We start from the raw sequence: 12,138 nt of genomic DNA, 5'->3' as shown, positions 1-12,138 counted from the left end.
ACTAGTTAATGAGGAAGCTGATGTTTCAGTTATTTTAGCGTGTTCAGAAACGTCCCTATACGCCGCCGTGTGTCAGCTCTCTCTTCTCTCTGATTGGAAGGCCCGACCACCTGCAAAGCTCCCTGAAAACGAAGAAGATGAACAGAGTAAAGAAAAGGAGGAAGATGAGAAGGATCTCTCCGTCCCAGGCTCATCTTATGTGAAGCTGATGACTCTCACCACCTCGTCTGTTCTTCCAGGTAAACTGGAGCAGCCAACAAACCAACAGGTCGTATCCTGTCGTCCCGACAGAATAAACTGCTTCTAGAGATCCATCCAGGATCTACTCTCGAGACAATGAGTCTGGGACAACAGCGGGACCCGACATAATCCACGTCTACTGTTTAAGAAGCGTTCAGTGATCAGCGGTCTATAGATATGGGGAATGCTAAAGGCACGAACACAGGACTGAACCGTCCTGGCCATCAAACCACGGCCCGATAACTCGCCTCTCCACGACACAGGAGCTACTGAAGCTGTGGAGGCACATGAGCCAGTACATGAGCAAAACTCTGAAAAGCATTAGAAACAACACAAAAGCTCAGCTGCTGGTTCGTAGGGCTGCTATCGTGTCATTCTGACAGTACAAGAGCACTTAAGACTAGGCAGACCAACCTGACTCTATGCCCCATTCATGCACACTGACCTGCTTGTTACTGTGCTTCAGTGCACTGATAACATTCATCAGGAACTGTGGGAGACAGTACTGGAGTGTGCAGTGTCCCAGCTTCTGTCTGCAAAGGCTTCAATCCCCAAAGCCAGCTCATCACTAAGAGGTGATGTCATCAAATGTCATCCTGTAGATGACATCAAGCTGTATGGGAGGAGTCAGTGAGATCCACCTGGTGAGGCCAGCAGGATGAAGATCAGTCAGAGCCAAATCCGTGCAGATGCTGAAACAGATGCTGAGAAGCCCGATGAATGGTAGAAAGATCCAGATGCTTAGAGGTGAGCTGTGGTAGGAGGGAGTCTACCACGGCTGCAGACTGTGCAAAGGTGCTACGGACATTTTCCACCACGTAGTAGCAGGATGGAAGATGCAAGCTGGGATAGCATAAACTCAAAGCACAACCAGGAAGCTGTAGTGTATAGAAACACCCGCGCCACATGTGGACTAGAAGCCCCGTCGAGCCGGTAGTAGGAGTAAGGGTCGGGGGTGCTTCAACTTCCAGAGTAGCAGCGACTGGAGAACAAGAACAAAGTGGTCTTAGTGGCAGTAGGAGCGTTAGAGGCTGTAACCCTGAAAGCAGCTTCCAGGAGAGTGCAGTCCTGGGACCGCTAAGATACTTTAGGAACACATGTACGCTGCATGATGTTACAACATTTTTGTTTAGCACAACTGTTCATAACCATCAACATCAGCTGTTTGAGCTGTTTGAGCTGCACAGAAACAGACATCAGGTGTTTGGTGTGTTTCCTGCTGGAGAGATCGTGGATCTGTCACATCTGCGTGTGATACTGAGTAATGCTGATGATGCATTGATGGTGTTTCTTTTATGTTTCCAGCCTTCGAGCTCTTCTTGACATCACTGTTGAGGCAGGAGATGAGTCAGATGCCGCGGGGAATCTACTTCTCAGCCCTGAGGGGGGGTAACCTCCGCTCAGACCAGGGTAAAACGGTGGCAGGGATCCCGTCGTTCATGCTCAAGACCTACGAGAAAAACAAGCAGCCTGGGCTGAAGCCAGGACTGGCAGGTGACCCAGTGACACCTCTCATTTAGTTGGTGTCAGTGATGTCGACTGTGTGGTGTCGTTGAACGTCACTATGAACATGTTGCTGCTTTGCCTTTAAACTCTGTAAAATCTGTCAGTCAGCATATCAAAGTTGTGTTTCTTAAATTGGTGAGGAAGAGAGAATATGTGGAGCTACAGGAAGGGACGTCTTTCTGAGGAGAGGTTTGGAAGATGAAGATATTCTGCAGATTTAATCTGTTTGGTTCTCATAAAGCCAGGACATGGTGGAGATTTCAAACAGTGTGTCTGTACCAACACGTCACTGTTGGAAGCACCATTATAACTCAGCCTCTCTGTCTGTGGTGCAGCTGGGCTGCTTCTGTCGTACAGTCTGTCTGTGCAGACCGATCGTGCTGGGAGACCCATCAGCCGCTTCCTCGTCAGCCGCAGCCGCAGTTACCAGCAGACGCTGACAGCCCTCGTTCATGAAGTACGTGTTGTCTTCTTCCATTGCTTTCTCTCTTGTTCTTTGTCGTGCACGCAGAGCTTGAAAGAGGAACTGTTTCCTTCTTCTGTGTTTTGGTGCACAGGTCAACATCCAGCCCTCTGAGTGGCACCGTGCCCTCCTCCTGCCACAGGCCTGGAGGGGCTTCATGAGCCGAGCTTTCTACGCCGTTATGGAGGTTTGTGCAGGTGTTACAAAAGCAGCACTGAGTGCTTCATAGAAATAAATGGTGTGGACGAAGAATTCAGCAGACTAAAATGCACATCGTGAAGCGTGACTTCACCAGCTGGTAGTTCTGCCCTTTCCATGTGGCACCAGGACACAGTAAGACATACTGGGTGATGTGCAGCCTAACTGGAACCTACACAACACAAATGTCAGCCAGTCTGTCCTCCACAGGCCTCAGAGGCCTCTGATCTTACAGTAAAGGTCTCAGAGGCCTCTGATCTTACAGTAAAGGCCTCTGATCTTACAGTAAAGGCCTCTGATCTTAAAGTAAAGACCTCAAAGGTCTCTGATCTTACAGTAAAGACCTCACAGGTCTCTGATCTTACAGTAAAGGCCTCTGATCTTACAGTAAAGGCCTCTGAGGCCTCTGATCTTACAGTAAAGGCCTCTGATCTTACAGTAAAGGCCTCTGATCTTAAAGTAAAGACCTCAAAGGTCTCTGATCTTACAGTAAAGACCTCACAGGTCTCTGATCTTACAGTAAAGGCCTCTGATCTTACAGTAAAGGCCTCAGAGACCTCTGATCTTACAGTAAAGGCCTCTGATCTTACAGTAAAGGCCTCTGATCTTACAGTAAAGGCCTCTGATCTTAAAGTAAAGGCCTCAGAGGCCTCTGATCTTACAGTAAAGGCCTCAGAGGCCTCTGATCTTACAGTAAAGGCCTCTGATCTTACAGTAAAGGCCTCTGATCTTACAGTAAAGGCCTCAGAGACCTCTGATCTTACAGTAAAGGCCTCTGATCTTACAGTAAAGGCCTCAGAGACCTCTGATCTTACAGTAAAGGTCTCTGATCTTACAGTAAAGGCCTCAGAGACCTCTGATCTTACAGTAAAGGCCTCTGATCTTACAGTAAAGGCCTCAGAGACCTCTGATCTTACAGTAAAGTCCTCTGATCTTACAGTAAAGGCCTCAGAGACCTCTGATCTTACAGTAAAGGCCTCTGATCTTACAGTAAAGGCCTCAGAGACCTCTGATCTTACAGTAAAGGCCTCAGAGACCTCTGATCTTACAGTAAAGGCCTCAGAGGCCTCTGATCTTACAGTAAAGGCCTCTGATCTTAAAGTAAAGGCCTCAGAGGCCTCTGATCTTACAGTAAAGGCCTCTGATCTTACAGTAAAGGCCTCAGAGACCTCTGATCTTACAGTAAAGGCCTCAGAGACCTCTGATCTTACAGTAAAGGCCTCTGATCTTACAGTAAAGGCCTCTGATCTTAAAGTAAAGGCCTCAGAGGCCTCTGATCTTACAGTAAAGGCCTCTGATCTTACAGTAAAGGCCTCAGAGACCTCTGATCTTACAGTAAAGGCCTCTGATCTTACAGTAAAGGCCTCAGAGACCTCTGATCTTACAGTAAAGGTCTCTGATCTTACAGTAAAGGCCTCAGAGACCTCTGATCTTACAGTAAAGGCCTCAGAGACCTCTGATCTTACAGTAAAGGCCTCAGAGACCTCTGATCTTACAGTAAAGGCCTCTGATCTTACAGTAAAGGCCTCAGAGACCTCTGATCTTACAGTAAAGGCCTCAGAGACCTCTGATCTTACAGTAAAGGCCTCAGAGGCCTCTGATCTTACAGTAAAGGCCTCTGATCTTAAAGTAAAGGCCTCAGAGGCCTCTGATCTTACAGTAAAGGCCGCTGATCTTACAGTAAAGGCCTCAGAGACCTCTGATCTTACAGTAAAGGCCTCTGATCTTACAGTAAAGACCTCAGAGGCCTCTGATCTTACAGTAAAGGTCTCTGATCTTACAGTAAAGGCCTCTGATCTTACAGTAAAGGCCTCAGAGACCTCTGATCTTACAGTAAAGACCTCAGAGACCTCTGATCTTACAGTAAAGGCCTCAGAGACCTCTGATCTTACAGTAAAGACCTCAGAGGCCTCTGATCTTACAGTAAAGGCCTCAGAGACCTCTGATCTTACAGTAAAGACCTCAGAGGCCTCTGATCTTACAGTAAAGACCTCAGAGACCTCTGATCTTACAGTAAAGGCCTCAGAGACCTCTGATCTTACAGTAAAGACCTCAGAGACCTCTGATCTTACAGTAAAGGCCTCAGAGACCTCTGATCTTACAGTAAAGGCCTCAGAGGCCTCTGATCTTACAGTAAAGGCCTCTGATCTTACAGTAAAGGCCTCTGATCTTACAGTAAAGGCCTCTCAGGGTTTGGTTTCTGTTGGCAGGGTCGACGTGCTGAGTTAGAGATGCTCCAGAAACAAGGCAAAGAGGATCCACAGGAGCTGCAGTACAAGCATCACTGTGCCTGGCTGTGGTGAGAACCACACTCATACTTGCTTGTATATGTGTAGACTGTGTGTATATAAATGGTAGTGCTTTTGTACAAGGTCTCTAATCTTACTGTAATGACTGTAGTGTGTGTTTCCCTGCTGTGTGGACCAAACTTTACATCAACACTTTGTGGTAACACCTGCACTATGTAGCCAAAATAACTGGTTCTGAACCAGCAACCTCCTGACCAGTAGACGACCTGCTCTCCCTCCTGACCATGAAGAAAGTGAATCATGGTTTTCAGGCCTGTCAGTCACAGGTGTATAAAGTCTGTGGCTCGCTGTCAGGAGCTCAGGAAGTTCCTGGACGCTGTCGTGATCGGAACAAGCATCGTTGGAAAATGTCGTGTTCACGCTTCTGCGTCTCGCAGTCCGATGGAGGAGTCTGGTTCAGCAGTTATCAGGAGACTGATACTCGTCTGACTTTGGTGGTGGAGGGATGATAGTGGGGCTGTTTTTAGAGGTTGGGCTCAGCTACTTAGTTCTGCTGAGAGGAATTCTTAATACTTCCAAATACCAAGACATTTGGGAGGATTTCCTGCTCCCAACATGAACGTGTGCACAGGAAGAACCTGACTGGCCTACAAAGAGTCCTGACTTTGACCCAGCAGAACATCTGTGGGATGAATTGGAGCGGAGACTTATTTAGAAAGCATGGAGGGAAGCAAACAATCCACCAAAGAAGACCCAGGACTTTGATCCAGGATTTTAGCTCCTCGGACAAGAACAGGAGGACATTCCTGTCCCAAAGTCCAGTCGAAGACATTTACAGACTGTTACAAAGATGCTACGGCGTCTGTCTCAGCGCTACACCATCAAACTTACGTTCTCCAGACTTAGTTTCCCCTAAAATGTTAGTTTTTCTCAGTTTAAACATGTGATTACATTTAATCTGTAAATCATCCTGTTTCATTTACATGTGAGACGCCGTCCTGATGTTTTTGTATTACGGTTGTAAATAGACTAAAGTGCTGATGTGCATCACTGCTTTAACAGACACTGGTCACCATCTTCATCACGTTCTTCATCTTTTTAATGTGTTGTTATTATTTTTCTGACACAGGGCCAGAGATCAGCTGGCAGATGTCATCAAAGCTGCTACAAAGTGAGTCCCCTGCTCGCTCTGTTTCATAGGAAACGTTTGGTGAGCAGAGTAACCTGATGTGAGCGCTGTGACTTTCTGTGGGTCGTTTCAGGGACAGTCCTGTTGTTCAGGGAAACGCCATCTTGGCTCTGAGTGGCCTCGCCGCTGTTCTGGCGAAGTATGAGAGCAACCTGCCCACTGATGGTGACGGCAGCCTGGGGGTGAGACGCCGCAGGGTCCTGTTACACAGTGTGTTTGCTATTTCATCATCATAGAGATGCTGAGCTCAGTGCTGTTGGACTCGATAGGCTGGACCAGAGTTCGTGGCCACAGGAAGCTGGTTGACCATGGTGCTGGACACCCTGCTCAGCATCAGCAGCAGCAGCTTCAAGTCCAAAGGACGAGTTTTCCCCTGGTTTCTACACGTGAGTTTCATCAGCTTTTACATAAGAAACCGTGATTGGCAGATGATTCGAGTTCTTTAAGAGTCGTGACAGTGACGTGATGAAACAGAATCAGCTGTTTCTGACCCTCACACTATGAACACTTTACTGACCCTCAAAAGTAAACATGCAGTGATTCACCTGCCCCATAAACCACATGTTATTGTAAATAAACACGAGCTCCGTGTGATTGTCCGTCTGTTAACTGCAGCCTGCTGGCTGCTGTGGTTCAGAGACGCTGATGTGGCTGCTGTAGCTGCAACACCAGCGTGTGTGTCAGATTAACACTGTTGGATTTGTTAGTGTGGAGCAGCTTTTATCACTCTGAGCTCTGAAAGTGTTCATCAGTGTGAGTGAGGGGAGCCGCTGACCGTCTTTAGCACCTGTGCTAACACTTTCAGCACTCGGTGCCTTTCCAGACGTGCAGACGTGCTAGCGGCACTAATGCATCCCCATGGCTTCAGAGATGTTTGAAGCTGCACTTTATCCCGAGCATGCAGTGAACCAAAAACAACTTTATTTTGATGACTTTCTCCCAAAAAGAAGCAAAACAAGCCTGAAACATCGCTGCATCGACACGTAAACCAGCTGGAGTGTATTAGCATCAATATTCCAGTAAACGTGGTTCTCACAGCTCAGCGAGTCTTTGCTCTCTAACACATGTTGCTGTTGGCTGCACAGTCGTTGTGAATATAAAGTTGCTTTCTTGCATTGATTACTTTCACCCTGTGCTGCCTCCTCAGCGCTCCTACTCGGGTGAGAACACAGCGAGCACCATAGCGCGCTCCTGTGCGAGCCTCGCCCTGTCGCTGCTCGTCTCCGTGCTCGTGGTGCGGCAGCGGGACGGTCTGACCCACATCCTGTCGGCACTGCGGGCCGGCCTCCCGGGCTCCCCCACCGCAGACGACTCCCAGGCCGTCCAGTTCCACTCCGGGCTCGGTCTCGGCATGGTGCTGTCCACCCTGCTGCACCAGCGCCTCAGGTACAGAGTCTGCAGGAGGAGATTCTGATGTGAACCAACAGCGTAACGCTTACTGACTGCCTGTGTCCTCTGTCAGTGATGAGTCTGCTCAGAAGGATGCTGATCTCCTCTTCGGCCCTCTGGATGCTCTGGAAAGTTCCTCTTTCAACCCCAACCTGGAATACAAGTACGTCCTCTCGTGTTTGCAGAGAGCAAACTGACATCACATGGTTGGTAGGAAGCTGGAAGATTCAGCCGTTACCAAGGCTGCATTTCTGCTGCTCAATAAAAGAGCTCGTTTGGCACATTTACTCTTTTTCAACAGACACATCTGGAAGCATGTTAGGAGTTAATATCCAACAGTGAAACAGGGGTCAGCATATTAAATGTGCTCTTCCATGTTCTCGCCTTCTTTCCTCAGCACTGGCTGTATACTGGGTCTGGGTCTAGTGCTGTCTGCCTTCTGCAGCAGCGGACAGAGGAGTCGACGTGTCCGTGTCAGCCTGACACTCGACAAGCTGCTGGCCAACCTGCAAGACTGCAGTGGACGAGGACGCATGGTGCAGGAGGTACAGCAGCCCTGCACACGACTCGCACACTGACACCAGAGCCGAGGTCCTGAAGTCTCTGACGCAGGAACAAGTCTGTGATTGTAACTCTGCTCAGACACGTTTGTGACAGAAGAAGCTGAAATAGTCGTTTTGATGAATTATCTACTAAAGACAGTTTCTGCTACATGAACATGAAACAAGAGCTAAAACTTTGAGCCTGATGCTGATGTGTGAACTTTGACCTATGACCTCGAAGCACTAAAATGTGTATCTTATGATGTTTACCGTACGATTGGAACAGATTCGGCTTCTATAAGCTGTGAAAACGTGTCGTCGTGACCTTGTAGAGCAAATAAAAAGTGTGTAACACAGATAAGCTTTGTTTACTGTCCAAGGTGGAGACGCTGCACGGCCAGTGTGGGGTGAAGGTTGAAAACTGTGCCGTATAAAGTTTTCACTGACCTTCACATGTGTGTGTGTGCAGGTGTTGGCGTACTCTGTGGCGTGTGTGAGCGTCTCAGCGTTCAGCGCAGGTCTTATTGACGCCGCCAAGGCCGAGGAGGTCACGGACACGCTGCGCAGCCTGACTGAGGAGAGCCAGCAGGTCAGTAGGAGAGCTGATGGGGTCATTCTGGCTCCAGCAGCTCTTTGTGGTTTCATTGATGACCCTGTGTCCCCAGACCCCGGGCTTCTCCCTGGCTCTGGGGTTAGCGGTCCACGGGCTGTCGGTGTGCGGCCACGGCAAAGCAGAGCACATCCACCCTCACCTGCTCGCAGCCTGGATCAGAATCTTACTGGCTGAGGTACAAAACCTCACTTTCTACATGTCAGCCTAAATGTTCATGTAAACGATGTCCAATCACGTGAAAGGATGTTTGGGGTCCCAGCGCTGACCTTTGTGTTACAGGGCTGTCCCACCATGCAGCGGCTGGCTGCTGTCAACGGGCTGGTGGCGTTGGTGGGATCAGAGAGTTACCTCGTTCAGGTAAGACGCCTGCAGCTTCATGTTATCACCTGCTGTTGTGTTTCTGAGGATGTCTTTGTGGTTTCAAGCATGTGGAGCCATAGATGATCGAGCTCACGTGACCCTGTAAGGTTTGAGGAATCACCATGGTTACCATAGGAACACACTGGCAAACCCAGTATTTAAAAAGATGTGATGGATGCAGATCTGTGTCTTCTGTGCAGCCATGTGAAGCGTCCCCGTGTTCATAAAGAGATGCAAACACACCTTTAGTTGAATGAATGAATGAATGAATGAAGGCTTTATTGGCCATATGCAGGTTGCCCCGCAGAGGAATGGGACACCCCCCCCCCCCCCCCCCCCTTACACACATAAGAAAGACATCACATGGGAATACAGTCGGAGATCGGCAGCGTTACAGAGAAAACACTGAAAAAAGTACACAACAATGGGAAAGTACAAGAGGAAAAAAAGAGACCTCTACTCGTGCTGGGCACCTATGGGAGGACAGCATGAGAACAGGAAACAAAAAAACTCCTCTGCACAGAGAGCACATAAATGTCCACAGTACAACATTGGAGCACGTGACAAGCCACAGGGTTGGGTAGGGGGTGAGGAGTAATCCGAAGGAAACACAGCAGTCCTCCTGCACAGCGCTACCATTCCAGCGCGACACCCAGACCCGCCCACAGGAAACAAGCATTGAAGGCGTTTGGAGAGGGAGGGGGATGAGTGCGTGCTTATCAGTGTAAGTGTATGTGTGTGCGTGTCCAGAGTTCAGCTGAGACAGTGTCCTCCGCTCTATCTAAGTAAACAGTCTGCCAACCAACCCAGGTGGGCTTGGGATGGGAAGAACAGTCATCACACAGTCATCATCAGGGAGTTGTTGTTGTTGCACCAGCCTTGGGCCCACAGCTGGCGCCGTGGTTTCCACATGTTGAATTCGTAGATTTTTCTGTTATACGAGCAGCACAGGAGAATTTAAAGCTGATTCATTAACACTCGGACGCTGGTCTCTCGATCTCCCGTTGGAGAGCCGTGAGCCTCCCCATGATGGTATCAAACTTCTGATCCGTGGTGTTGTCATTCTTTTGATTCTGAGACCAACAACAACAACAACAACTGCAGTGATCCGTTCTGTGATGTGATCCAACTTTCGCTCAAGGTTGTCATTTTGAGCAGGGCCCTCTCTGATGTATCCCACCATACGCTCAATGGTGTTGTTTTGAGCCTTCACAGCAGCTGTAAGCGTCTCCAAGGTGTTAACCATGCTGCGTTCGTTGTGAGAGGTCGCGCCTCGTCCCGTCGCTTCGATTCCAGCGGGCAGCCTTGGGGGGGGTTTGAACAGCCGGTTCCACTCTCTCAATTCTCCGATAAGTCAGGGCCAAGCCAGCTCCGATCAGCAAGAACCCTGTTATCATGGTTCCGAATAGGTAAACATCCCACCAGGCACATGACTCTCCATGTCTGCCACCCGTCCATCGTGTATCCGGCAGGGAAAGTCCCTCCAGGGCACTCGGGCTCTCCCGAGCTCAGACTTCTCGTTGAGAAGAGGGTGTCAATAGCATTCAGAGACCAGTTGATCAAATCCATAATTCTCTTTAGGTTTTAGAGAACAGACTGTGAGAGACTGTTCGAGGGAAAGTAATGCACATGAGACAAGACAAGGACACAAGAGGTTAAGCAGGGAAGATAAGAGGAAGGAGGAGAGGAGAAAAGTGCAGCTGAAGTTAGCGACAGTGATGCTGATTCTCCTCTGATGCAGCTGAAGAGCGAGACGGAGCTCGTGTCCAAGCAGCAGAACAGGCTGAATGAAGTTATTCGGGCCGTCACACAGGTAAGAGTTTACTTATCACATATTACTTTACTCTCATTACTACACACGATACTCTCCCCTCTGCTCGCTCCTCAGAGCGTCTGTTTCAGCCACTTGTCGGCTCTTTGGTTGCAGATCATCACGTTCTCTGGAGCCATCGGTTTGCAGTCCAACAGCGCCTGTTTGCTGGGACATTTGCACCTGGCCCACATGTCCAGCAGTCACAGTCACACAGCAGGTAACACAGGAGTCAGTGGGCGGAGCAGAGCTGGATGCAGCGTTAGTAACACTTTAAAATGATCTACTGGGCACTAACTACTTTGATCCAACTCCCAGTTCCTCCAGATTTCAGTTACCTCTCAGAGAAAAGTGTCGTCAGATCCACGACGGAGTTCGTCACAGAAGCTGGACAAAAAGGTTTGTGACATCTACAGAGGTCGTTGTGTTTGAAGCTGTAACTCTGTAACATCGTCTCTCTCTGGGCGCAGGTCCTCAGTCCTCCCATCCAGGCCTGGTTAAGACCGCTCTCACCGCTTTGGCGTCAGTCGGCGCCTCTTTCCAGTATCCGCCCATCAACTGGAGCGCCGCTCTTTCTCCTTTAATGAGGATGAGCTTTGGTAAGAGTTGTTGCTCAGTGCTGTCCGTGAAGCCACAGATCCTGTTCAGTCGATGTTGTTGTTGTGTTTTGTAGGAGAGGATGTGCAGCATCAGTGTGTTGTCCTGGCAGCCTGTCAGACCCAGTCCTCCCACAGCGCTGCTCTGTTTTTGGGCTCCTGGTTGTGGCCTCCCCTGGTCCACAGTCTCAGTGTAAGTTCAGTTGGGTATTAGCGCTGTGACAGCTGATATTCAGTCTCCATCAGGTTTATAGGCTGGTCCACTTTAATCTGTTGTTTCTTGATATCCAGCTTATATTTGAACAGGTTTCTTTAGGTGTTCTTAACAGAAACAGGAGCATCTACTGCCTCACCTCTGAGCTCAGCTGTTTCTCAGTCGTACAGCAGCTGAAGAAATGTCTGAATAATCAGCGTTTGGCTTCTAAAGCTGAACAGATGCTCTTTAACCACGACACACATCCAGTCTGTCTCTGCTGTAGGAGACGTGCTGAGTCCAGTACAATGATGAAGGCTTCAGAGATCCTTACTGGCTGTCTGTCTCCCCCAGTACCAGACCCGGGCCCACCTCCATGAGACTCTGGGCTCGTGGATGAAGCACGTGACTGAGGACAAGCTGCAGGTGTATGTGGAGAGTTTGGGGGTGCAGCAGTTTGATGAGGACCTCCGACCCCAGCGCGCGTCCCTGTGTCGCTCTGTGCTGCGGGGCCTGGCTCAGGCCATGGCCCTCCCAAACCCCTCTAGCAGCTGCTGGACCATCCTCTGCTCTGCCACGGAGAAGATCTTCACCTTCCTGCCCGACCGAATCCAGGTGCAGTGTAGCTGCTGACTGTTATCACTGACACGTAGAAGCTTTTTCTTTGATGCATGGCTCTGTCCCTGGTTTTACGCTCGGGGGTCGTGATATCCTCTGATGTTCCCATCCACCCAGAGACACGAACAGGAGCATAAACCCATTTTATTCAAAGCAAGAAGCTGTGACAGAT

The 12,138-nt window shown here is 49.3% G+C and overlaps 1 protein-coding gene across 1 annotated transcript in view; it reads left to right on the top strand.

The window, feature by feature from the left end:
• Positions 1–12,138, top strand: part of LOC148105845 (focadhesin-like) — a 32,238-nt gene that overhangs the window by 14,623 nt on the left and 5,477 nt on the right. The window contains exons 19-38 of the mRNA XM_087838904.1: positions 101–239; positions 1,546–1,734; positions 2,082–2,203; positions 2,304–2,396; positions 4,618–4,706; positions 5,786–5,827; positions 5,919–6,027; positions 6,115–6,231; positions 6,993–7,231; positions 7,308–7,397; positions 7,632–7,779; positions 8,246–8,365; positions 8,442–8,564; positions 8,669–8,746; positions 10,491–10,562; positions 10,677–10,779; positions 10,878–10,958; positions 11,030–11,158; positions 11,233–11,348; positions 11,703–11,963. Coding sequence (XP_087695030.1) covers positions 101–239; positions 1,546–1,734; positions 2,082–2,203; positions 2,304–2,396; positions 4,618–4,706; positions 5,786–5,827; positions 5,919–6,027; positions 6,115–6,231; positions 6,993–7,231; positions 7,308–7,397; positions 7,632–7,779; positions 8,246–8,365; positions 8,442–8,564; positions 8,669–8,746; positions 10,491–10,562; positions 10,677–10,779; positions 10,878–10,958; positions 11,030–11,158; positions 11,233–11,348; positions 11,703–11,963 — 2,460 coding nt within the window. The remainder of the gene's footprint in view (positions 1–100; positions 240–1,545; positions 1,735–2,081; positions 2,204–2,303; positions 2,397–4,617; positions 4,707–5,785; positions 5,828–5,918; positions 6,028–6,114; positions 6,232–6,992; positions 7,232–7,307; positions 7,398–7,631; positions 7,780–8,245; positions 8,366–8,441; positions 8,565–8,668; positions 8,747–10,490; positions 10,563–10,676; positions 10,780–10,877; positions 10,959–11,029; positions 11,159–11,232; positions 11,349–11,702; positions 11,964–12,138) is intronic.

This window comes from Neolamprologus brichardi, chromosome 3 (genome assembly GCF_056152115.1).
Source record: "Neolamprologus brichardi isolate AB-2024 chromosome 3, ASM5615211v1, whole genome shotgun sequence".
In the NCBI taxonomy this organism is placed as follows: Eukaryota; Metazoa; Chordata; class Actinopteri; order Cichliformes; family Cichlidae; genus Neolamprologus; species Neolamprologus brichardi.
The sequence above is the reverse complement of the archived record's forward strand: the minus strand, read 5'-3'. Positions and strand labels throughout refer to the sequence as shown.